The 26,052-nt window shown below is 42.0% G+C and overlaps 1 protein-coding gene across 1 annotated transcript in view; it reads left to right on the top strand.

The window, feature by feature from the left end:
* The window catches only part of hmcn2 (hemicentin 2), a 54,357-nt gene extending 28,662 nt beyond the window's left edge, over positions 1-25,695 (top strand). Inside the window, exons 31-81 of the mRNA XM_042487704.2 lie at positions 332-610; positions 696-838; positions 1,981-2,131; positions 2,263-2,478; positions 2,588-2,701; positions 2,803-2,990; positions 3,089-3,185; positions 3,475-3,636; positions 3,760-3,873; positions 4,070-4,266; positions 4,633-4,714; positions 5,203-5,334; positions 5,418-5,561; positions 5,675-5,834; positions 6,400-6,524; positions 6,607-6,790; positions 6,875-6,972; positions 7,070-7,348; positions 7,978-8,168; positions 8,492-8,573; positions 9,351-9,487; positions 9,588-9,729; positions 9,839-9,983; positions 10,322-10,449; positions 10,663-10,819; positions 10,908-11,029; positions 11,112-11,276; positions 11,376-11,483; positions 11,575-11,709; positions 12,677-12,811; positions 12,956-13,225; positions 13,309-13,499; positions 13,596-13,809; positions 14,650-14,784; positions 14,881-15,071; positions 15,757-15,838; positions 16,702-16,872; positions 17,232-17,384; positions 18,380-18,517; positions 19,008-19,129; positions 19,248-19,488; positions 19,619-19,678; positions 19,768-19,887; positions 20,789-20,923; positions 21,142-21,261; positions 21,406-21,531; positions 22,716-22,844; positions 22,925-23,218; positions 23,312-23,431; positions 23,955-24,081; positions 24,203-25,695. Coding sequence (XP_042343638.2) covers positions 332-610; positions 696-838; positions 1,981-2,131; positions 2,263-2,478; positions 2,588-2,701; positions 2,803-2,990; positions 3,089-3,185; positions 3,475-3,636; positions 3,760-3,873; positions 4,070-4,266; positions 4,633-4,714; positions 5,203-5,334; positions 5,418-5,561; positions 5,675-5,834; positions 6,400-6,524; positions 6,607-6,790; positions 6,875-6,972; positions 7,070-7,348; positions 7,978-8,168; positions 8,492-8,573; positions 9,351-9,487; positions 9,588-9,729; positions 9,839-9,983; positions 10,322-10,449; positions 10,663-10,819; positions 10,908-11,029; positions 11,112-11,276; positions 11,376-11,483; positions 11,575-11,709; positions 12,677-12,811; positions 12,956-13,225; positions 13,309-13,499; positions 13,596-13,809; positions 14,650-14,784; positions 14,881-15,071; positions 15,757-15,838; positions 16,702-16,872; positions 17,232-17,384; positions 18,380-18,517; positions 19,008-19,129; positions 19,248-19,488; positions 19,619-19,678; positions 19,768-19,887; positions 20,789-20,923; positions 21,142-21,261; positions 21,406-21,531; positions 22,716-22,844; positions 22,925-23,218; positions 23,312-23,431; positions 23,955-24,081; positions 24,203-24,581 — 8,030 coding nt within the window. The 3' untranslated portion in view covers positions 24,582-25,695. The remainder of the gene's footprint in view (positions 1-331; positions 611-695; positions 839-1,980; positions 2,132-2,262; positions 2,479-2,587; positions 2,702-2,802; positions 2,991-3,088; positions 3,186-3,474; positions 3,637-3,759; positions 3,874-4,069; positions 4,267-4,632; positions 4,715-5,202; positions 5,335-5,417; positions 5,562-5,674; positions 5,835-6,399; positions 6,525-6,606; positions 6,791-6,874; positions 6,973-7,069; positions 7,349-7,977; positions 8,169-8,491; positions 8,574-9,350; positions 9,488-9,587; positions 9,730-9,838; positions 9,984-10,321; positions 10,450-10,662; positions 10,820-10,907; positions 11,030-11,111; positions 11,277-11,375; positions 11,484-11,574; positions 11,710-12,676; positions 12,812-12,955; positions 13,226-13,308; positions 13,500-13,595; positions 13,810-14,649; positions 14,785-14,880; positions 15,072-15,756; positions 15,839-16,701; positions 16,873-17,231; positions 17,385-18,379; positions 18,518-19,007; positions 19,130-19,247; positions 19,489-19,618; positions 19,679-19,767; positions 19,888-20,788; positions 20,924-21,141; positions 21,262-21,405; positions 21,532-22,715; positions 22,845-22,924; positions 23,219-23,311; positions 23,432-23,954; positions 24,082-24,202) is intronic.
* The last annotated feature ends 357 nt before the right edge of the window (positions 25,696-26,052 follow it).

Here is a 26,052-nt window from a genome sequence, read left to right as displayed (position 1 = left end):
AACTTGCTGTGGCTGCAGTGTTTAAAGTTAGTGAACACAATATTTAATTCATGTGTAGACCTCGCCTGCACAGTTGTATAATTCGACTTACACCATACTGCCCGGTCTATGACCACAGATGGAATTCTCTTCATGCAGCGCTCAGGGATTTCTGTGTTACCTACAGAGCCCTTGCTGTAATTGCTCAGAGTATTGGACACTGCATTTCTGTTTTAGAAGGTCTCCTGCACAAAACAGGCCAATCCCCTGAGGATCTATTCATCCTGCACTATGTGCCAGTAAAAATCTTACTGGCTGTTAATCATTGACATGTTTCGGGCTTTCCCTCCAGCTCCCCCCACCATCAAGGGCCCCAACGAAACCTCGGAGGTGTCAGTGGTGCTGGGTTTCCCCACAGTTCTTCCCTGTGATGTCGAGGGCTCACCGACACCCAGTATCACCTGGCTGAAGGACAACCAGCCCATCGTGTCCAGCCCACAGTCCACATACACCCGTGGCGGACAGGCTCTGCGACTGGGCTCAGCGCAGGGAGACAGCACTGGCATCTACACCTGCAGGGCCACAAATCCAGCCGGCACCGCCGTCAAACATTATTCCCTGAGTGTTCTGGGTAAGAGACATCTGAGTCACGTACACGTTAAAGTGACTGAGACAGAACTTTTAATGAAACACCTGTTTTTTCACCCTCTCATCAGTACCTCCACAGATAGAAGGCGACTCTACATCGCTAATGTTTGGTGGTAAGGAAGAGAAAGTACGGATCAACGGGAGTTTAACTCTCTCCTGCCTGAGCAAAGGTTTTCCTGAGCCCAAGGTTAATTGGTTCAAAGACGGTCAGGTTGGTGTCTTATTCTCACACATCTCTTAAAACCACAAACATGTACTTCTTAAGTGAGCTAGTTGTAACCTCTATCAGCCTCTACTGGCATTCAGTATGAATTGCAACCGCCTCAACAGAATTTACATCCTCTTGCACAAGCCACTTCCACACATTTTTGTGCTATGAGTCCTTATGGGAAAAAATGTAGAAGAAGAATCCAGTCATTAAATATGATGTAATAAACTGTAATAATACTGTTTTGCCCTGTTTGTTTTTTTCCTTGACCTGCATGTTTTCATGTGCAGCTTGATTTTTTGCAACATTAAATGTTTAGCATTTGTGTGTGTGCTTGTGTGCATGTTAAACCAGGCCCCAAATAGGGAGCAGCAGAAAATGCATGAGGATTATGTGGATTTTAGGTGGATAGCATTAGATGTATTGTTTCCATGTTATTTTTTTTTTGTTTGTTTTTTTTCTGGTCATCATTATAAAAGCCAGATATTTAAATACCTGATAGATGTTTGGTTGAACCAGTGATGCTTTCCTAACCTTTCAAACCCAGCACTGATACTGATACCTATACTAACATTTGAGGTGAGACTGGAAAGCAATAAAAGAGCACTCTACCAATGTAGGATTGCTCTCCTATAACATTGTTAGCAATTGCTATTTAAAAAAGATAAAAAAAATTAGTGCAGCAGAAACAGAGATAACATCTTTTTTATTCCCTGCATTCTTCTTCAAGTCAAAACCTGGCTCCTGCATTACCCACAATAAAATCAACCGCCAATAGTTCAGTCAGAGATTAAGGTGTGTTTTCTAAGTCCTGTTATTAGACTTTAATGTGTGACATCATAGAGTGCCCCAGGGATGACATTTCTCCTACGTTCTAGATCAAAGGTGAAAATCTCTTCAGCTAGTAATAAGCACAGACCTTATTTCATGCTTTTAACTAAAAACCTATTCAGGAAACCCATTTACTTTGATAGAGGAAACCAGAGGTGCTAAAATGTTACATTTCCAGGTTTTAGGACCTACTTCTGGTGTTCTCTATTGGCGATTTCCTTTAATGGCTCTTGAAGAAATAAACTTTCCACAGATTGCAAATAGGAGCTATATTCCACCCCAACTATATCAACTGAATTTTTTTTTATCTTTAGTTGCTGACTGGAAATGTCCATGCCGGCATTCAGGAGAGTGGGCACATCCTCATCATAGAGAACGCCATGCTGTCCCACGAGGGGCAGTACACTTGCGTGGTCACCAACTCTGCAGGAGAGGACAAGAGAGACTTTCATGTCACCATTCAGGGTGTGTTTAAGTTCAGTGTAAAAAAAATATTTTACAGAAACTTATAGATTTACATTTTTAGATTTTTTTTTTTTAAATCCTTGGGAATTAATAGAAAGTGACCTGTCATAAACATGCTCTTGTTTTGCTAGTTCCTCCCATCTTTCAGCGGGTGACTAACAGAGAAGCGGCCTGGGCTCTGGGACATGAGGGTGACGATAACGAGGACATGGTAGATAAGAGGGAGGTGGTCCTGGGTCATCCAATCAGCCTGTCCTGTGAGAGTAATGCCATCCCACCTCCAAAGCTCAGCTGGTACAAGGATGGACGAAAACTCACCTCTGCTGATGGAGTGGTACTCCTCCCAGGTCAGAGAGGGTGATATCAGTTTAAAGCAGTAGTGTGGCTGTTATGCATGGCAGGGCCTTAATGTGCATGGGTAAATCTGCTGTTGAATGTGTGGGTTGGTTCTTTCAGGTGGGCAGGTGTTACAAATTGCCCGAGTGCAGAAAGAAGATGCTGGGAAGTACACATGTCAGGCTGTTAATGAGGCCGGAGAGGACCGCATGCACTTTGAGCTGGAGATTTTGGGTAAGCAAGTGCATAATTTAGTTGTAATTAAAATATATTGCAATTGGAAGAGATACAAAATATTTTCTGATGGGGATATCAGTCGTGTTTTCCCTTCTCAGTCCCTCCTGTGATCATGGGAGCATCAGAGGAGTTTATGGAGGAAATGGGAGCAGTGGTCAACAGCACTGTGGTCCTCCACTGCGATGTGACTGGACACCCTGCCCCAGTCATATCCTGGCTGAGAGATGGGCAGCCGGTGCACGCAGACTCACAGCACCACATCAGTGAAGATGGGACTCAGCTGCAGGTTAGTCATTGTTGACTTTCAGACAAATATCAGCTTGTAAACAGATCCAACTGTGACTGTGTTGTACTGAGGATAACGCCTCAATCCCAATCTTTCAGCTCCTCAGTGTCCAGGTTTCAGACATGGCTGGGTATTTGTGTGTAGCTGAGAATAAGGTGGGAACAGTTGAAAAGCTCTTCAGTCTGACAGTGCAAGGTAAGAAAAGTCCAGAACTCAAAAAACGGGTGCTCGGTTATGACACAAATCATAAACATGATTAATTTGGTCAATGCTGAGATCAGGATTATTTTAAACCATTGTTCATTGACTTTGAACACATCATGCAATTGTTAAACTAAAAATATACTCTACCTCTGTGTATTCACTTTCCCATGGAATCACAAGGACCAGTGCCTTTCACGTAATTCATAATGGATGTTTCTGAATGATCTTTGATGAATTATGTTCTCTAAGGGTACAAACATAACTGTTGTATCTATTTCAGTGCCTCCAAAAATTATTGGCCCAAAGGAGGAGGAGGTTAGTGTGATAGAGGGCCACATGGTGTCAATGCTGTGCGACGTCCAAGCGTACCCTCCTCCAGAGATCACCTGGACCAGAGACGGGCAGATCCTCCACTTCAGCACTGGCATCCACATTCTGCCAGGTCAGACCTCGGCCACTCTGCAACGGCCAAATAATTCTTTTGTCAGGAGCATTTCCTTTGTTTGAATCTAATGATGGCCCAGATATTACATTTTATATCATGTTAAATATATATGTATTACAGGTGGCCAGATGCTGCAGTTGCCCCGGGCGAGACTGGAAGATGCAGGGCAATATGTATGCACAGCCACCAACTCAGCTGGCCAGGACCAGAAGAGTATTCTCCTCAGTGTTTATGGTGAGCAAACACATCATGACACCATCTGCACAATTCAGCTACATATACAGATGATCAAATCTCAAAACATTGTCTAGGCTTAAAAAATCTGTTTACCCCAAGCCAGCTGTGATTGAGGATAGTTTGCGAGTGAATCATAGTGATTCTGAATGTAGCAAAGTGAGATCATGCCTTGTCTTCATGTGCAAACCATCAGTCTTGCCCACCCTGAAGCCCCGTCTGGATGCTGAGTCAGACACGCTCACCCCGCAAGTTGGCTCCTCGGTCACCCTCAGATGCGAAGCACACGGTGTTCCTGAGCCCGAGGTCACATGGTACAAGAATGGGCTGCAACTGGCCGCAGGGAACGGGCTCAAGATGGATCCTCACCAGCTGGAGATCATAGGAGTTCAGGTCAGGAGAAAATTGCCTTACATAACCCATGTTTGAGGCGTAAACAAAACATTACAAGAAGTCTTTTAAGGACTCAGAGGGGCTCACGGTGATTTCCAGACTTTACACGCTAACATATTAACAACGCATCCATATTACACAGACTGGAAAAGACTAGGAAAAGTGGAGGCATACAGTAGCTTCATATGTAATAAGATGCAGCTCTCCCCCCTCCTCTGAACGTGTCTATTCTAAGTTAATTTAGCTGATTCAGAACACATGAACCAGCCAGCATAGTGGGAATAAGCCAAGTCCCCTCTTTTCCTATAGACTGTGCTCAAACTGCCCCCTCCCTCACCACAACAACCTTCTGTTTTCGGTTCCTAGATGGCAGATGGTGGCACATACACCTGCAAAGTATCCAATGTGGCTGGACAGGTGGACAGGACATTCAGACTGACCATTCATGGTGAGAATGCCTCTGCTATGTTCTCAAAGTAACACTGTAAACAACTATCTTCAGAAGAGAGTGGTCGGCATTTTCTACACTAGAAAATGCATTTCATATGGAAAATGCTGTGAATGCTGAAAGCTGAAATGAATTCAAAACCATGAAAATGCAGAAATGTAAAAATAATTGTGTGAAATATCAGAAAGTCTGGCAGAAATTGAAGCTGCATTGATGCAGAGTTGAAGTTAACTGAAAAGGGCAAAGATAAATGCTTCATACTTTAAAAAGCAAAAAGTAGAAAAAAATTAAATAGAAGCTTAAACATCCTTAAAAAAACAAAACATTTTGACATTTAAATCGTTAGCTAGCTTAAAATATGCAGAACTAGTAGTCGATCAAAAATGTTCAAAGTAGCAGCAGTAATAGTAGCAGAAGCAGATGTAGCAGTAGCAGTAGAAGTAGCTATTTAAATTATAACTCGTTATAATACAAATGCATTTCCACAGTTCCACCTGTCTTGGACGGCCCTCTGCATGAGTCCCTAAACTACACCCTCGGCTCCCATGTGGCCCTGCTGTGTGAAGCCTCCGGGGTCCCTGTGCCCAGCATCACCTGGCTCAAGGATGGAACTCCTATTGGTACGAGTGAGGCAACGGTAGGGAATAGTAATAGTATGTTTCACAGGTAAAAGCTTGTGTAAGTGGATGTATTTTCTGTCCAGAGAGCAGTCTGCAGTGGCAGTGGTCTGTTCGAGGCAACAGGCTAGAGCTGGGGCCCCTCACTCTGTCTCATGCTGGAAAATACACCTGTGTGGCCAAGAACAGCGAGGGACATACACAGAAAGACTACACACTCACTGTGCAGGGTAAACTAGAAACTTGAGCAAAATTAGATATAATAACCCCAGAAAATTATACATATTACCCATAAAAACAGTGATTTTCAGTGGCATTAAGCTGTAATCTTTGTCCCACCCAGTATCGCCTACCATTCTGGATGCTGAACACCCATCTGATGTAAGTGCGCCCATGGGAGAGGAGCTGACCCTGGAGTGCAGAGCAACTGGAACCCCCACCCCACGCCTCAGCTGGCTGAAAGATGGAATGACTTTAGAGGGATCAGATGCCCGTCACATCGCGTAAGTCATTCACATTCCCTGTTTACTGCCGGGGCTTTAAATGTGAACAGTATGAAGTAACAGTAATATGAAAGACTTTATGCGGTGAATTTTGCTCGTTCAGAGCTGTTGAATTTGTTCCACAAGCGGCACAAGAATCGATCAAAACCACTCCCTAACAGTTTTAGAAAATGAAATATTAATCATCATCGTGAGAGATAATGTTCATGACAGAGGGATGTGTGGATAGACAAATGGAGTCATTTACAGTCCTTCGCCTAATTTCATCATGGGGAACAGTATCAACAGCTGTTTTACAGCTGTTCAGCAGCTTCTGTGGTCATTGCAACTGCATCAGCCAGAGAAAGCAAAGGCCTGTGTGTGTGTGTCTGTGTCTGTGTGTGTGTGTGTGAGAGAGAGAGACAGAGAGAGGTTCTGTGAGAAAATCGTGGGACGATGATGATAATGATGATGGGAAACTAACGCTTAGGTTTGAGGTGGGGTGGACAGATAGTTTATACAGAAAAAATGTATTAAGTAACACAATGTTAATGTGAAAACATATTAAGAATTTGTAACCCGGCAGTGTGACCCCTGATGGCACCACGCTAACGTTACTGAGGCTGAGTCCCGAGGATTCTGGGACATACACCTGTTTGGCGGTCAGCCCAGCTGGACAGGAGAGCAAAATCTACACCCTCTTCGTACTAGGTCAGTTTAAACATAATTTATGTGTATCTGTGTTAGGGCTGATGTTTCTGATTGATGTTTCATTTGATTTGACTTGTCACAGTCCCTCCATCCATCTCTGGTGAGACCAGCGCGCCCAGAGAGCTACAGGTCACACAGGACAGTGTTGTGACTCTGGAGTGTCAGACGACAGGAAACCCTCCACCTCAGATCAGCTGGCTGAAGAACGGACGCCCTCTGCTACTCTCTCCTCGTACACGCCTCTTAGCTGGTGACTCTGTGCTAAGGTCAGCTTAGAATACAAAGGTGATCTTTCGTAAACAGATTTAAAGGTGAGGTAATGCTAAATGTTCCCTTTCTTCATGAAACAGGATTTCTCCTGTGCAGCTGTCTGACTCTGGACTTTACACATGTGTGGCACGCAGTCGAGCTGGACTCGCTGAGCTTAGCTATGATGTCCAGGTCCAAGGTACAATCATAACATACCACCTACTGATTTTCCCCTGTAGTCATGTTTTGGATCTGAGGGTTTCATGCAGATGTGTGTGTGTGTGTGTGGTCCACAGTCCCCCCTGGTGTGGATCATGTTGAACCAGTGGAGCCAGTCACAGTAGTCCAGGGGTCCTTAGTGACATTAACCTGTGAAGCGCGTGGCGTTCCCCCTCCGACACTGACTTGGATGAAGGATGGCCAGCCACTGTCCCTTCATCGCAACCTGCTGCTGGACGGACAGGAGACGCGGCTGCAGCTGCCTGACGTAGCGCCTTCTGATGCAGGCCTGTACAGCTGCGTGGCGAGTAACCAGGCTGGAAGCAGCACCAAGAGCTTTAACCTTACCGTGCTCGGTAATCCTAACACAATCTGTAAATGTAACCTTTTAAGACTCAAAAACATGGGAAGGAGGCATTTAGCAACTTAACAAGAGATGGCCCAAAAATGAGCAAAATCAAAATCTGTAAAGAGTTACAATGAAATCAACAGAAAATAAGCAAAAAGGAAAAAAGAAATGAAAAGAAAGAAATGCTTTTTATTATATATGTGTGTGTGTGTGTGTGTGTGTGTGTGTGTATATGTGTGACATATTTTAAATATAGATTTATGAGAATTATAAATATAGTTATTTTGATATTTTCTCTAGTTTATTTTTTATTTTTTGATTATATCTAACTCACAACCATAGTTAATTTTCATGTCATTTTTTTTTGGTCACCTTTCATTATTATTTTTTTTCAGCTTGCAAAACATTTGGCCAAGTTGCTCATTATGTTGTCATTTCATGCTTTTGAATGGAGACAAACCAGTTTTTTTCCAGGTTTCTTAGGTATAAATGCTTGCTATAGGCATATGAACACACACACACAAAAAAAAAAAACTGATGTCAATCCAGATATTATAGGGATAATGTAATGAGTTAGTTAGTTAGATATTAACACTATCAACAACTAAGTCAAAAACATTCTGCTTTCTTATCCAGAGCCTCCAAAGATAACCAGCTCCCCCTCCCCAGAAGAGCTGACTGTAGCAGTAAACAGTCCGCTGGAGCTGGAGTGCTCTGCTGTGGGAGTCCCTCCTCCCACCCTCAGCTGGCTCAAAGATGGTCGCCCCTTGGAACGAACTGACATTGTTCAGCAGGATGGACACTTTGTCAGGATTAGCAAAATTCAGGTAAATCACAAACAAACAATATCTGATAATATCGCATAGTTAAAGCTGCGATAGTTAAGAACTGACAAAACATGCGGTGGGTGTTAGTATATGTACTATTTAGAATAACTGATAATAGTTTAACTTTCGGCGAATAGTAATTTTTTAAAATCAGTCTTCTAAAAAATATGTTGTATGTATTTGTGAATGGGAATAAAAAAAAGTTGCAAAAAAGCATGAACACGACCAAACAACTCAAAGTGGTTTTAACAGGATCGTTCAAGGTAAATACAGTATTGTTATACAAGAACCACTCGAGCTGATTGGTGTTGTCTCCCTGAAAGGTCGAGGATGCAGGTCTGTACACCTGCTTGGCCAGCAGCCTGGCTGGAGAGGATGGAAAAAACCACTGGGTTCGAGTCCAAGGTGACACAAGCTGTACTTTCGTGTTGTTTAACTTGGAAGTAATATATCATGTCCCCTCCCCTCTCTCTTAACTTACTCTCTTACTTGCACCAGGGACTTGATGGATAAAGCCATTTGTACATTCTGGAGTAAAAATCAGTGTTTGCACAACAGACTTGGTCTGGCATTAGCATTTTCCAGCTACGGTCACGCACTGCTGTAATGCACGCAACATGACGCTAATACAGTATACGGACATTTTAATGCAAATTGTGATTCATGAAACAGACAGCTTTGATTTATATAACATTATGCAGCATCCTCATTTCATCATTTGTTCTACTTTTTTGTTCACGCTAGAATAACAGGATGTTTCCATAAATAAGAGAACACGCAACACTGTGGAGACATATTAAGCTGCTGAGATTAATGCTCCAAGTAAAAGTTTCCAAATTCATGATGTCAACCTCTTGCTTTGATTATGACATACCTGGGTCAACTGACTGTAAATCATGTGTGGTGAAAGACACATTATTACCTCACATCCTTCTTTATAAATGTTTTCTTCTGTGTGGAAAGCTCAGCATGTATTTTTAGTGCAAACATGTGATTTTTACATCTGACCTCTGATCTACCCTCTGAATTTATCTACTCCACATAGCCACATGCCTTTACCTGACTCTTCTTTGTTTTAAAGAAGCATTTCAGTCATATAGGAATTATCGCATTTTTCAGTCTGAGTGCTTAAGTGTGTTGCCTCTGTGAGGTCCAACATTTAATAATCTGGTTGTGTTTCAGTCCCGCCAACCCTCCTTGGCTCTGGTGATGTGAGAACAGTGACAGTGCCAGTTAATGGACATCTGACCTTGGAGTGCCTGGCTGACAGTGACCCCCCTCCTGATATAGAGTGGTACAAGGATGAGGCCAAACTGCAGGTACAGAGACATGGAAAACAAAACAAAACAGGTACTGAAGTAGAAACCATCTCCTCTGACTCTCGCTGTCTCTTTTTCTACCCTCCTCCTGTTGTGTCAGCTGGGTAGTCGTATCCAGCGGCTGGCAGGGGGTCAGTACCTGGAGATACAGGAAGTCAGGCCTGAGGACAGCGGCCACTACAGCTGTGTGGTCACCAACATGGCTGGAAGCACAAGTCTGTTTTTCACGGTGGAGATCCTCTGTAAGTCGACCTCTCAATGATAAGCTGATTTAAATACTTAGGTTTTTGGAATAGCTCAACAAACTAAACCCAAGTCACTACATGGATATGTTACTTTTTATTCCTCTAGTACCACCAGTGATAAAGGAGAGCAGCTCAGTGGTGACGGCTCATGTCGGTCAGGATTCGGTTTTACCTTGTGAGGTGGAGGGTGACTCTTCAGCTACAGTTATCTGGAGGAAAGATGGCTTCCCCATAACTCATGATAACAATAAGTAGGTCCTAACTTTTTGATTAAAGGAAACTTGTACAATTTGTCCTTGTTATATTTTACTTTTCCAAGTGAAAACAAAACTACAGACATAGCTACATGTTGTGATGTCTATGGAATAATTAAAGTTGACCTTAAAATAACATATTTTTCCTTCTACCTGTAGTGTTATTTATTGATCTAGATTATTTTGGTGTGAGTTACTAATACCAATATTTCCAACACTCTGCAACCTACCAAAACAATATAGATTGATGAATAGCACTACAGGTAAGAGGGAAAATATATATTATTTTGGTATTAGGTTGAAGAGTCCCTTTAATCTTTCTGTATTTGTTTTAGGTACACTATGTTATCAGAGGGTTCCTTGCGTGTGCATGAAGTTCAGCTGAGTGATGCTGGTCGCTTCTACTGCACTGTGTCCAATCAGGCTGGCTCAGATCACCGGGGAGTGGATCTACGGGTGTTTGGTAAATATTGAAAACTTAAGAAATATTTCATGACTGCCTGTGTTTTTTTGATAATTTGATGGTCACACATAGAGACGTGTTGGTTCTGGTTGTTATCATAGTGAAATTGTCATGCTGTCATGCTTTAATATTTTTTAGGACATCTTATTGTTAAAACACCCTGAAATACAGTATTGTGGTCAGCATGTCTGAATCTCTTCTGTCTGCTATCAGTGGGTCCTTCTATTGGTCCGGGTCCATTCAACGTGACAGTGACCACGGGGATTAGAGCTGCTCTAAGCTGTGAGACAACAGGTATACCCCCACCGACAGTATCCTGGAAAAGGAATGGGACTCCACTTGATATCAGCCAGCAGCCTGGTGCATACAGGTAAAGACTCAGCTTTGGTCAGATTCCCTTTAAATACACGCTGTGTATACACACAGCCATAAAAATGTAATTGCTCTGTTGTGTCCAGGCTGCTGTCCTCTGGGTCCCTGGTTCTTTTGACACCGTCTAATGAGGATGAAGGTTACTTTGAGTGCACTGCTGTTAATGATGTTGGGGAGGAGCGCAGGGTCATTGAGGTCATCCTGCAAGGTATTGATTCTAAGCTTTGCACAACAAGCAGAGAGTAGACAGCTGATGATTGGATTGATGACTTTGCTCTTTGCTCTTTTAGTCCCTCCGTCTATTGAAGACGATGTCACGACAGTCACGGCTGTGAAAATGTCTCCTGTGGTGTTGCCTTGTCACGTACAAGGACGCCCTCAGCCCACTATCACCTGGACCAAGGGTGGAGCCAAACTGGGTGCCAGAGGAGGAAGTTATCGTGTCCTTCCCACTGGTAAGATAACATGTGTAAAGGCTCTTTATAATATCATACATCATGGTGTCCTGGAACGCAACATTAGACTATGTATCATTTGTACTAATTTTAATGCAGGAGTGTTGGAGATTACTGCTGCTGTGCCAAGCCACGCTGGCAGGTACACATGCTCAGCTCGCAACCCAGCTGGAGTGGCTCACAAACACATCTCTCTCTCTGTGCAAGGTAGGTCACAGATCGCTGCATGCTGCTGTGGAAATCTGTTAAAACGCATATGGTAAAACACATATAACAATTTGTTCTGCGATGTACTCAGAGCCCCCAGAGATCAGGCCAATGGCAGAAGAGGTACAAGTGGTGTTGCATCATGGGACCATTTTGCCCTGCGAGGCTCATGGTTTTCCCAGACCGTCCATCACCTGGCAAAGAGAGGGCGTTCCCATAGCGGCAGGTAATGATGTATTAAATACAAGCACTTGGAACAATCATATTTAAAAAAACATTGTTACTGTACGGAAAATGCTGACACTCGTGCTCACATGGACATTTGGAATCTGTCATAGTCATGTAAACATTAATATTGAAATAAACTAAATTGCAGTAACACTATAGGTTTAGTAGTGCATGACTGTGTACTGTGAGAACATTATTAATACTTTCAACTTTTTTTTTACGGAATGGATAGCAATTTATGAAGTTAATTGATTATTTTTATCATCTATTTATCTGCTGATTATCTGTTGATTATTTTCTCATTTAATTGATTAGCTTTTTAGTCTAAAAAATATCACAAAATGCTGAGAAATGTCTATTAAAGCCCACAATGACATCCTCACATGTCTTGTTTTTTCCACAACCCAAAGATATTCAGTTTACTGCTGCAGAGGAGAAAATCAACCAGAAAATATTCCCTTTAAAGATGCTGGAATCAGAGAATTTTGACTTTACAGTAACAGTAACAATAGATGGCATTGCTGTCGAAAATTAAAATGACTTTTAGTTATCCTCTGCAACATAATTTACAACCAGATCTTGTGTAGCTCCTTCTCACAAGGAGAAACACAGGTGATTTGGACAGTTACCAACAAAATTCCATACAATAACAAACACAGATTTATCGAATTTAATATATTTTATTCTGTTCTTTGTAAACAATGCAGCACCACTACCACAACATAACATTTACTGTCCTGCCATTCTGTCTGACTGTTTTTCCTGTGCCGTCCACAGGTTATTTCCTTCCTGATTCCTTGTGAACATTTATCAGTAATCAAATTAGTAGGCAATTAATTTAATAGCTAACAACTGATAAATTAATCATTTCAGCTCTACTGTCAAATTCCATACATCTCCCTGAAATCTGTGGGACAGGGTCTGACTTTATGCTCATGTAATGAGGCTATATTGTGCGATTACAGGTCACAGGCTTGCTGTTCTATCAAATGGAGCTCTGAAGTTTTCTCGTGTCACGCTCGGTGATGCGGGGACCTACCAGTGCCTGGCAAAGAGTGAAGCGGGCGTAGCTGTTGGCAGGACCAAACTAGTTCTTCAAGGTAACAATCTCAAATACGGGAAGAAAATTATGGTTTCTGTGTGATAATTTCACATAGATAAACTGATTTCTTGTAAATCCTAAAAAAAATCTCTGTTGGACATTTATAAATTCATTTATACTGGCTGTTGTCATGTTTCTCCAGTTCCACCCGTGCTGAGCGTGCCTCGTGTGGAGTACACTGCAGTGCTTGGCCAGCCAGTCAGTCTGGAGTGTGTGGCTGACGGACAGCCTCAACCTGAAGTTACTTGGCAGAAGGAAAGGAGGCCTGTGGTTGACGGCGCTCATATACATATCTTTGCCAATGGAACCTTGGCAATAACTTCTACCCAGCGCAGTGACGCAGGCCTGTACACATGTACTGCCAAAAATCTCGCCGGCAGAGCCAGCCACGACATGAGGCTGGTTATTCAAGGTGAGCCCAGTTTCATGTCCCTTAAGACTGAATGTAGCTGCTTTAATGGTTCTATTGATAAAATTGATGTTGTTGCATTTCAGTGCCACCCATGATTCCTCCTGCGCAGACAGACCTGTCAGTCATTCAAGGGTTTCAGGCGTTGCTGCCGTGTGCTGCTCAAGGTTCGCCAGAGCCCAGAGTCACTTGGGAGAAGAATGGCGCTCCTTTGCCGAACCTTCCAGGCAAATTCACCGTCCTGCGATCAGGAGAGCTGATTATCGAGAGGGCTGAGGTTAGCCGGTTAACCCATGTTCTTCACTGCATTATAATATGCATCTCTGTCCAGGTCTGGGCATAAGAATACGTTCTGATTGCTTTCTCCACACAGCCAGGGGATACTGGTGTGTTTACATGTGTAGCCACCAATGCAGCAGGCTCTGCAAGGCAAGACATCCGCCTGTCCATCAACATGAGGCCTGTCTTCAAGGAGCTGCCAGGGGATGTAACCCTGAACAAAGGGCAGAGTCTGGCTTTGTCCTGTCATGCTCAGGGGACACCTTCTCCTGTCATCTCCTGGACTGTCAACAACAGTCCTTACACAGGTAGGAGCGTCTTTTACACAGCACGCTCAAAGCAATTGAATACTACCAAACTAGTACAGGGCTAATGTGACAAAAATCATCTGTTGAACAAACTGAAAAATAATTGAACCTCTGTGTGTGAGGAAGCAGCACGTGATGATATGTAAAGCACTTTAATGTGTGAATGGTATTGTCTTTTGGTGTTCTTGTTAGTGTTAGGATAGTTATTTGTTTATTTATCAGAGGATTGCTATTTGCACACAATGGGTTTCTGAAGTGAACACACTGTTGTCAGCTCAAAATGAATTGTGAAGCATAGTGAGGGCGAAAAATAGGGTCACTGAGGGTATACAGATGTCGAAACATGTTCCCCTGTGGAATAGTGTTTCCCTGCTGTTAAAATGATTTTCCATAGCACCAACACTAAAAATTCTTGCGGTGACGTGACTCAAAAGCATTCAAGACTTAACCAATGTGAATTTAAAGGAGCGGTGTGTGGGATTTATTGGTACCTATCAGTGAGGCTGCAGAAATTAAACTTCTCCCATCTGCCAAGGATAACTATGGTGGCTGATGTAAAAATGCAAATGGAGGCCTATCTAGAGCCAGTGTTTGGTTTGTTCATATTGGGCTACTGTAGAAACAACATGGCAGACTCCATGGGAGAGGACCCACTTCGTATGTAGATATAAATGTACAAAAAAAAAACATATTAATAAATATAATATTTCATGTCTGCCAACAGAAGGCTCTTAAACCCACACAGTCGACAGTCAAGTTAATACTTTTTAGGGCTTTTATCCGCAAATGTGTATTTAAGAGTTTTTAAGTACCTGCTGCCATCCTGTAAACATGTTCCAGGTGCCACTGTGGACGAGGCTGGCAGGAGCTCCCTGATCATTGAGAATGTGACCACGAGTGACGCTGGGACCTACGTGTGCATAGCAGAAAACAGTGTGGGCTCCATCCGAGCGCTGTCATTTATCCGTATCAGAGGTGAGTTTCGTGTCAAGGGTTATTCTGGGCTGCTTACTCTCTACAGATATTTAAATCGGCTTGATGATCTTGTAAAAACATGCTGTGTGTCTCCAGAGCCTCCGGTGTTGAAGGGTGAAGCCCACATGTCTCAGACGGTCGTCCAGGGTGGCTCCGCTATGCTCGACTGTCCAGTCCACGGAGACCCCAGCCCGGTACTCCGCTGGCTCCGGGACGGAAAACCACTGCTCCGCTCCATCAGAATGCAAGCACTTCACAACGGGTCTTTGGTCATTTACAGCATCAGTGTAAATACAGAGCTCCTTCTATTTTTGGTTCTTTTTTTAAATTTTATTTTAGAGCAGTTGCCTTCTCTCCAGGCAAGTTTCGTTAAACCAAGTTTGAATGATTAAGCCGCCTTGAGCTACTTAAATCAATAAATGTTTTATGTTTTGGAAAACAAAGGCACAGTATTCATCCGACTCAAGCTTCATCTGCAGTCCCCTTGGGTGGAGGAACAGTGTGTGACTGTCCTGCAGTGTCCTGTTCCCACCTAAATCAGATTGAGTTCAGTCAGAAAGGCTAACAGCATTAGCAACAGAGGGAGGAGATGAACAGAGGGCTGGATGTTCCCAGACTCTGCCCCTCTTTCTTTAGCCTGTAACCTTGTTAGGTCTCTAACTGCTGCTGTAATTGCACAGCCTGCAGTTGAGACTTTCTCACAGACGGATGACTGTCCTTCCCACAGAGCACTCTAATGTGAAATTTCCTCTCTCTGGTCCAATAATATCTATTATGACAAAGAATTCAGTGGAACTGCCGACTGGAAAACGCCAGCTTTCTTTGCTATAATGCCAGCTTTCTTTCATCATAAAACTAGATGTGATCTAAGACATAGTTTTGTTCTGAAGGTTTGTGGCCCCATCAGAGGAAAATTGTTCCTCAGAGTGCCAATTACGCCAAACTCTCCTCCTCTACCTGTTTGATGTACAGGCTGCAGATGAAGGCGAGTACCAGTGTGTGGCTGAAAGTGAAGCCGGAACAGCTGAGAGGACCATTACTCTCAAGGTTCAGAGTGAGTTCTGTGTTTATAATTACACACATCGTCACAGGATATGACATTAATTAGAAAAATAAACAACCACACATTCCAGTAATAACATGTTGTTCCTCTTGGCTTCCCTTTCTAAGAATTAGAAAGTGTCGCCCCACCTCCACTTATTTATGCATTTTGTCTTCTTTTCTTTGACAAATGTTAGTTTCATTTAGGCCATTTCCACACATACGCAGATGTTCTTAAAAACACATTTTTCCCCTCTGTTAAAAATTTTATATATATATATTTCCACACGACCTTCGTAGTAAAAAATATCTGTCTACACAGGAACACAAAAACAACTCTGCTGAACACTTGCCACAGCAGATGCCTCTGTTTGTGCAACAATACTTAGTTTAAGTGTAAAGTAGTCATTAATCCAAGCTGTGCTAACAAAAACAAAAACAAACTGGTAAGTGAGTTTGTCTGTGTTGTTGTTTCTGACGCATGCTACCACCCATGACACAAAGCAACAATTGCGTGATCGCGTGAATTAAGGAGATGGCGTTATAGTTTCACAAATGCTCATTATACATGTCCACACGGGTACTCTCTAAAAAATCTGCATTTAGAAAACTATAGTTTTAGTGACCTAAAACTCCATTTACATGTAAACAATGTCAGAAAATATCAGTTTACAAAGAATGTCTGTATATGTGTAAATGGGCTGCAATGACTTGCATATTTCAGTGTCTCTTGTTGCTTTGATTTTTGTCACTTTTATACTACCTTCAGAAAACATTTCTATAAGTTTGTTTATTTTTGAAAATAATCTAAACTCACAATCTAAACTCAAAACTCCTACTCTCTTCTCCCTCTCTCTCTCTCTCTCTCTAACATAGTCAATGGAGGCTACTCAAACTGGGAGGAGTGGGGTCCGTGTAGTAGCACCTGTGGACAAGGCTTTCAAGAACGAATCAGATTGTGCAACAACCCTGAACCAGCCAATGGCGGTCGATCATGCAGTGGTCCCAGTATCGACTCTAGGAAATGTCAAACTGGTCTCTGTCCAGGTACGAATTATTTATTTCTGTCTTTCTTCACTTTATACAATAGCTGGAATTATTATGTCCTTGTTTCAGTGTATCACAACACATTACAACTCATAATGAACATAATGTCGTGTCCTGGTCATAACCTATGCACTGTCATACTGAATGCTCACGTGTGAACAGAATATTATTAAGGTTACCTCACAGACGATTGACACACACCAAAAGGGCATTTCGGGGCATCTGAGCTCTGTGTGTTGTTACAGTATTTTTAAAGAGATGATTGGGGCATTTAATGAACATGTATCAGCTCGAAGAAAATAAAATATGTTATGAATAATTGCAAATTATTTAAGTGCACGTCTCTTTGGTGTTGAAAGGAGAGACTCCTCGCAAGACCAGAGGCAGTCTGATAGGCATGGTGAATGAGAGAGAGTTTGGTGTGTCCTTCCTGGAGGCCAACATCACAGACAATGTTGAAGAGGGGAGCAGCACAATGCAGGCACGCCTGGACAACATCCCTCCCAGTGTGGGTGAGTGATCGCACATTATGTCCCCCGGGTTGATATCACATGTCCAAACAGAAATATCTCTAAATCACTTTAATTGTTGTTGTACGATGGTCTTTGGTTGGACACAAGTGTATAAACATAATTGTTGGGCAATCAAACATGTTATTGAAACAGACTCCAAGATTTAGTTCTACTTTGTTGACACACTTATTTAAAAGTGCACAGTAAAGGTTTGGCAAGCTTTAAAGCCAAAGCTTTCAGATTTAAATTCATGAAATGCCACTCATCTAGCTTAAAAAATATTGCCTTTTTTGGATGAAAAAGTATATATTACAAGGTTCCAATGGTCATGGAAAAACCTGGAAAAGTCATGGAATTAGTAAAATCCTTTAAAGTTTTGAAGAAGGGTTTTTCCCCCTCTGTTAGCAAATTCATTTTCTGTAGCTGTTAGTGTAAAGTAGCTCTAATATGTGCTTATTTGTGACATTTTGTTTATCACGCATATATCTTGATTATCTCCCACCATTCCGTCTCTGTCTCCATGTATGCCACCTTGCTGAAATTATGTTTGAAAATATGTCGAATCTGATATGTTTAAATAAGAGAAATAATGTTTTAACAGTGTATTTTAACATGTAGGGTCATAAATCCAAAAGTTTTCATACCTATGCTGTACACCACTACCTACTTTTAAATTACACAGCATTTTTGGGATGGAGTAATGTTAATGTTAGGCATTGTGAATGGTTGTTGAAATTTATAATGGTATCTTAAAAAGTCATGGGAAAGTTTTGACCTTGTGTGTGTGGAAGCCCTGATATTTTATTTATTTATTTATTTTTTTAGAAAAAAATCTTATTTCACTCAGTAATGACTTACAGTTTGAGGGACAGTTGGAGTATGTTCTGTTCTCTGAGAGCTCATTTTTCATATGTTGTCTTCGTTCTGTGTAAACTGTATGTATTGTATCTCTGTGGTTTTGTAAGAGGCCAAGAGCTGATGCTGTTTGATTCTAGGTCCCTTGTTGCGGGTCCTGGTGTCTGCGTTTGCTCCCATCTACTGGACCACTGTGCTGCAGAGTGGAGCAACCAGAAACGGCTACTCCTTCACTGAGGGCCAGTTCAGACAGGAGTCTCAGCTGGAGTTTGAAACTGGTAGGTTTTGCCCCGGATCCTTTTTCTTTTTACATATACTGTATGCATGTCAAGAATGAGAGTTAGCCAAAGGATATTTTGAGCTTTTGATTAATTTAAAGTCAACATATATTCCAAGAAAGGCTGTGGAAAATTTGCCAGTTCATCTGTTACATGATTAAAAATATGCATGTAGCACGAATGCATACTGATAAGTTATTTATCTACAAAGCCTGCATAATTCTAACTCTAACTAACTTCTGTATAACGTGTGGTGTGTTTTCAGTGCAAACCACACAGACACAAAGACAGCATTTGTAATCCTAAAGTTGTTTTTTTTTGTCTGATCTCTGCAAGTTTCTTTTGTAGTTTATAAAATGACCAGCAGATGGCACCACTCACTACCGCTGACATTCATGAGTTTACACATGGAGGTTCTTACTTCAAAACAGTTTCGTCATGTTCCCTTGTGCTTGTAAAGTACTTTTTTTTATAAAATCTGTTTAAACAGGGGAGATCCTGCGTTTGACCCATGTTGCCAGAGGTCTGGATTCAGAGGGAGTTTTACTAATCGACATTGTAGTTAACGGCTTTGTGCCTCCTTCATTAACATCATCTCATCTGAGCCTTCAGGTGCGTTCACTGCTCTCCTTATGTGTATTTAAAGACCTCAGTGTCTCACCAGAGAATTTGTTGACATGCGTAAGTTCCTTTTCCATTTCTCTGACCCGATTTGTTTTGTGTCCAGCAGGAGTTTGATGAGTCATATGTGCAGACGGGCCAGGGGCAGCTGTACTCATGGTCATCGCAGGCCCACCAGAGAGGAGGAAACCCCATGGTGCTGCGCTGTAATCACACTATTATTTATGAGGGCCAGGAGGAGCGCCAGGGCCCTCTGCTCCAGCTGCTCAAAGTCTCCGGGATGAACAGCGTCTACAACATGTTCACTCTCACTTTGGACTTCCATATCACAACCAGCCTTCTCATACCAGGTCTGGGGAAAAATAACAATGATTGAAAACTTTTCACTAAAGCGTACCATTACATCACTGAAAGTCCCATTACATCACTTGAAATACTGGATCTTAGTGTTGAAACAGCTCTGAACTTTTCTGTTTGCAGATGGTTATGGAGACGCATGCCCTAAAGGTTTCGTTCTTGACACAGCCTCTTACTGTGCTGGTAAGCTGCTTTCCCTTTTTTATGCCTCATTTATCGTTGAAAATTTGTCACTCTATCCGTTTTATTATTGTGACTCAATGTGTCATTAGATGAAGATGAATGTGCGCTGCAGTCTCCCTGCTCTCACTCATGCAACAACATCATGGGAGGCTTTTCCTGTGCCTGTCCCTCTGGCTTCACCATCTCTACAGAGTCCAACACATGCCATGGTGAGACATAAAACATGCTTGCTGAAATTTTTGGGATTTATTACTAGATAATCAATGGTAATGTCCGAGGTAAAGGGACAGTTCATAGTTCAATAAACCCAAACATATTTTTCCTCTTAACTGTGTAGTGCTTTTAATCAGTTAGATTGCTTTGGTTAGTTGCCGAGTGTTTGAGATATTGGCTGTATAGATGCCTGCCTTCTCTTTAGTATAATGGAATTAGATGGCACTCTGCAATACATTTGAAAAACTCAATAGCAATGTCTCTTTACAGAAATCATGACTCGGTACCTCAAGATAATTCACAGAGCTTGTTGTGAGCAGTCTCATGCAGGAACTATTTTCTCACTACCAGACTACATCTACCAGCTGATCACTGTGCAGAAGGAAGCATGCACTTATTGCTAGCTCACCTAGCACATCTGAGCTAGCTAAAGTTACAGCACAACTGAGAAGGACACCATTAATGTTTACATCTTGCTGTGTCATGTGCAGTTAGCTTCTCTTGAAGGAGTAGATGCCCTCGTCCTTCTGCACGGTGATACTGTAGGCAAATGTAAGCAAGAGAGAAAATAGTTCCTGGATGCAAATGCTGACAACAAGGTCTGTGGATTATCGGGAGTAACCGGGTCATGATTTCTGGAAAGAGACACAGCTGTTGAGTTTTTTCAGATGTATTTTTTGGCTCTTTGAGCACCACAAGCCGAGTGCTATACAGTTCCATTATATTGGAGAAAAGGCAGACACATTAAAACAATCTAGTATGATAAATATCACAACAGGTAAGAGGAAAAATATGTATTTTGTTTTGGCATTGAACTGTCACATTAAGTCATGGAAAAAACATTAGTTTTGTTGTTTGTATTATTTGGCCTCATGCTTGTGTTTTACTTAATACCAGATATTGATGAGTGTTCCCAGGGCTCACACATGTGCCACTACAACCAGCAATGTGTCAACACAGTGGGAACATATCGCTGCCAGGCCAAGTGTGGACCAGGATTTAAGCCCAGCATCACAGGAACCAGCTGTGAAGGCAAGTTTGTCTGTTATACTGTCTGCACGACATTTCACATGAAGGCATTACCACTTATCTTCTACTAGTTGTGATGCATGTCCCTTTTTTGGTGAATCCAATTATATTTGTTCATGCAATAATCAATAAAGATCATTTACCATTTACCATATCTTATACTACATTCCAAATGTGCACAGTAGATTTATAAAGCCAGATGTGTCAATTTTGTGTTTCAGATGTGGATGAGTGCCAAGAGTCTGCTCTCTCCCCATGTCAGCACCAGTGTCTCAATACTCTGGGCTCCTTCCGCTGCATCTGTCACCCTGGATACCAGCTGTCAGGACATCGCTGCATCGGTCTGTCACCTAAACTTAGTGGGACTCCCACGGGTTATTAACTGCGTAGACAAGTTATGGAAATGAATTAATTGTACTTTTCAAATCAAGATATTTCAGAAGGGGATAACTAAAAGCTCTGTTGAAATGGTTGCACTCTTACAGATATCAATGAGTGCATGAGAAACGTCTGCCCAGCTCACAAGGAGTGCCGTAACACAGAGGGAGGATACCAGTGTTTCGACAGCTGCCCAGCTGGCATGACCAAATCAGAAAATGGAGCCTGCATGGGTTGGTGGCTATCATACTTTACTTTTTATCCAAATTCTTTAGGTGCTAAATGGGATATTGGACCAAACATAAATCATGACATAATTAATACAGAAACACAGCATCAACTCATTTATGCTTTGAGGGGCTTAAAGAGGTTAACATCTGTGATGTCACTAGGGCAGGGTATCAGTACATGATACATTTAAGGTATCAACTGATGTATATCAATATCAAGTAGTATTGAAACTTATCAAGTGAAATGACATGTGCATTCGATTGTACCCACATCTAGAAGAAAAGACTATTTGTATGGTTTTGTTCATGGCCAATTGCTTGAGGCGCTCTTGCATTTAATGCGATGTGTGCACAGTCTGTGGAGTGGTGAAGTCAAGTGTATTTGATGGTGCTGGCAGTTCAGCATGCGTATGGCTATATTACATCCCTGTTGCATCTGGATATTTTAGGTACCTGAATGCTTTCATTAACAGAAAAGTAGAAAAAAAAGTAAGCAAATGCACTTTATTGGTGTCTATATCACTTTAAGAGCACTGGTATTAGTATTGTAGTAAAAAAAAATACCCAGCCCTAACCTTCACTGCTTAATTTACCCCTAGACATCTGACATGGTTGGTCACATCACTTGGTCTTGTCTGCATTAGTAGAATCCATAGAAGCCAACAAGACTATTAGTGATATTATTGGCAGCTTCTCCAGATCTCGACAAAGCATTTCACGTTGCATAACAGCAGGTCAGATTTCAAAGGATTGCTTTAGGGCACAAAACAGCAAGACGTCTCTGTTTGTCCTCCACAGAGAAAGGTAAAGAGTTTTAAAAGTCCATTAATTGGTGCTCAGAGAAAAACGTTTGACCAAAGAGCAAAAAGATCCTCATTATAACAGAATGCAACAAACTTGATGATAGTGTGGTCTTCATTTGAAGAAACTCTTTAGTCCCAATAGCATCACAGGCATGAGTTAGAGGCTCCAGTCAACTCCAACATGGTCTTAATCATTATTTTATGTTTGCTTTTTCACAGTTATGCTAAAAATATCATAGTTATGTGTTGGTTATTCTTTTATTACATTCAGCATTTTTTCAAATTTTAATTAAGTTGATCAGAACAGTGACAGGAGATGCATATGTAAAGCACTGTAATGCTGAGATTTGTGCTGTTGTATTTTTGTCAACTGCACATTTTCAGATATTGATGAGTGCCAGGATGGAAGTCACATGTGTCGCTACACTCAGATCTGTCAGAACACAATCGGTGGTTACGGATGTGTTTGTCCTAGAGGCTACCGATCCCAGGGAGTAGGCCTGCCATGTCTAGGTATGATATCTGCTGTCTGTTTTAGAATACAACTCACCTATGGCACAAGCACACGAGATGAGCTTTGATTTACCTTTTAGACATCGACGAGTGCCAGCAGACGCCAAATCCTTGTGCCTATCAGTGCCGCAATGTGCCTGGCAGCTTTAGGTGCCAGTGCCCTCCTGGTACGGTGCTGCTAGGAGACGGGCGCTCCTGTGCGGGACTGGAGAGAAGGCAGACATTCACCAATGGCACCAGAGTCAGGGCGAGACTTCGCCCACAGCTGGTGTCGTCTCTCGGCAGGCCGATCCTTTCACGTTCTCAAGGAGTGTCTCGCATCACCAGACAAAGCTGTCCTACGGGCTACACCAACAGAGACGGCACTTGTGTTGGTGAGTGTGCATCAAAACTGTCAGATACTGCGTTCATATCACAAAAGTACATCCATATCATGTCTGGTCAACCTCACATTATTCTGTGTACAGATGTAGATGAGTGTCTGCTCAGGAAGCCATGTCAACACGAGTGTCGAAACACCATTGGCAGTTTCCAGTGCCAGTGCCCCCCTGGTTACCAGCTCTTACCCAATGGCAGGAGCTGTAAAGGTACAACTTTCATTAAACTGTAATTACGTAACATTCTTCCTCCCCTTAAGGGCCCTGACACACCAAACTGGCCACTGGTCAGTGCTGGGCTGTTGGTGTCTATCGCCTTAGTTTTTGCAGTGTGTCCTGCAGTTTTGGCCTTTGCCTGCTTGTGAGAAAAGTAAACAAACTTGTTATATAAGGTAAGATTATTTTCACTTTTGAGCTCTTCAGCAGAAACGGTTTGTGTTTTCTTGCAGTAGCGCACGCTAAACATTCATTGATCTTTCAGTATCGAGTTGTGTTGTTAATGTGCTAACTGATAAAGTAGTGTCTTGAATACGTCCTCTCAGTTTTGTGGTTTCCCTTTTTGAATAACGAAAGCTAGTTGGCAGTTGGCTGTGGTCTTTCTTGTCTGTTCAATGCAACTTTTTGGCCGAGACACAGGCGACATGAGGCAACACAACAGTCTGCCTTCACTGCCACCAGCTTTTTGATGTCTAGGTCTTAAATTATCACAGTAAACCCCTTTCTCTGCTTCTAGACATAGATGAATGTGCAGAGCAAGGCATCCAGTGTGGACATAATCAGATGTGTTTCAACACTCGAGGGGGATACCAGTGTCTGGATACACCCTGCCCTGCGTCCTATCAGAGTGGACGAACCCCCGGGTACATTGCATGACTCTGAAGTAGTTTAAATGTCATATTTAGACTGTACATACTTCACATATGTGTGTTATTGTGGCTGTAAAATATTTTAATGCTTATGTGTCGGTGAACGTTTTTACAGGACATGCTACAGACCCTGCACTCGGGACTGTGCCTCAGGAGGCTCTCCTCTGCTCCTGCAGTACAAGCTGCTCACTCTCCCCTCTGGCATTCCAGCCAATCACAATGTAGTACGATTGTCGGCTTTCTCCGAGTCAGGCGTCCTGCAAGAGCGTACATCTTTCACAGTACTTGAGCAAGAATCAATGACTGGTGCATTGGGCCGAGTGTTTGGCATCAGAGACGAGGCAGGCAGGGGGATCATTTTCACCCTGAGGGCTCTCAACAGACCAGGACTAGTACGTCTCAAGGTGCAGGCCACCACCATCTCGCTGCAGGGACGCATTACCTACCAGAGCATCTTCATCATCTACATTTCCATTTCGACGTACCCCTACTGAGACTCTGTGCGGCCTAACAGATGACTCTGCCTCCCCATGGCCTCTGAGTGCCTCTTACCCACAAGGCAATTCCCCCAAAACCCTGTGACTCGGACACATTAGGCCATGCAAAGAAGCTCTGATATGCAAGAGAAGATGGGCACGAGTAGTAAGTAGATCTCATGAGGACGTGTAACCCCATCTGTGACTGAAATGTCGTAGTGGAAAAAGTAAGAGAAAATAATTAATTGTGGAAGGAAGCCTTCTCTTTTGAAGAAATCTTAACTGTAACATGCTGAATGAACAAAATATTTTGTTTGTATTTTGTTTGTTCACCATACGCCTTATTTGAGGAAAAATCTTTCAAATCAATATCTGAAATGCAGAATTGCGAGTAATTCATGTCAACCAAGCACTGAAGTTATTTAGTATCCATCAGGAACTACCAGATATTTTAAAAAAATATTTTGCAATATATAATTTTGTTTGTTGTTTACTTTACAATGTTATATAATTCTGGGACAGATTTATTTTCATATGAAAATATGTTTGCAGCCCACAAAAGTCTTTCAGCAGTTTTCCCTACTATTTTAATTTATTTAAGTCATTTGAATGCATCACTGGTTCAAACAACTTCCAGTCACAGAAGGTTTGAATTTACAAGTACAGCGTTGTGATGACAAACCTTCAATGGCACATTGTAACAGTGACTATCTAGCTAGCTATCGTCTGTGTTTTTCTACTCTTTTTATAACACTTTTTATCACATGAGTAGTTTAAGGTGCTAATCTGAATGTACTTGAGTGTTTTGAATACTCACCACAGAGTAGGACTGCACTTCCAGTTTCTGCAGTGCGGCATCAGCTGCACATTGGTGCGTCTTTCCTGCATTCATGACACAAAATTTGAATACTCTTTGCAACAAATTATTGGTGTTCAGTAATCCAATATGTGCCAACCATGTACAGATCTGAAAACGGAAGGTTTCTTAAAACCATAAAATGCCTAAAGTACAGCAAAAATGTTTGCTCTGATCATGCAAATTAAACAAATATTTCCCTGTTGCAGTAAATGAGTGTCAAATATTTGTAGAAATAAAATGGACAACGCTTTTGTTGTCAATGTTATTACCATACTATAGTGTCAGTTAGTCTTGGTTTTAAAATAATATATAACAAAGAAACCTTTTGCAAACAGCAGGTTGCAGCTGAAAACCAATACTGCTGCATAAATGTAGTATTAACCAAGAGGAAAGCTTACGCACAACCTACTCAGGAAAAGCCATTTGGCCACAATGTTACTAAATGACGTATTAACCCTGAGACAGATGACAATCTGGCTTTTAGATCACTTCTTTCAGTAAACCTCAAATAATTTCTTTCCTACTCTGCTATGACTGTTCTCAAAATGCAGTTAAGTGGTTGATGGTGATCTCTCTCTGACCTTTGCCTTGTCAGTGGGTGGTCTTTCTAGATAATTCATAAAATGTTTG

This window comes from Plectropomus leopardus, chromosome 4 (genome assembly GCF_026936395.1).
Source record: "Plectropomus leopardus strain MGB_pleo_1.0 chromosome 4, ASM2693639v1, whole genome shotgun sequence".
In the NCBI taxonomy this organism is placed as follows: domain Eukaryota; kingdom Metazoa; phylum Chordata; class Actinopteri; order Perciformes; family Serranidae; genus Plectropomus; species Plectropomus leopardus.
Note: the sequence above shows the minus strand (reverse complement) of the source record. Positions and strands in the feature narration are given on the sequence as shown.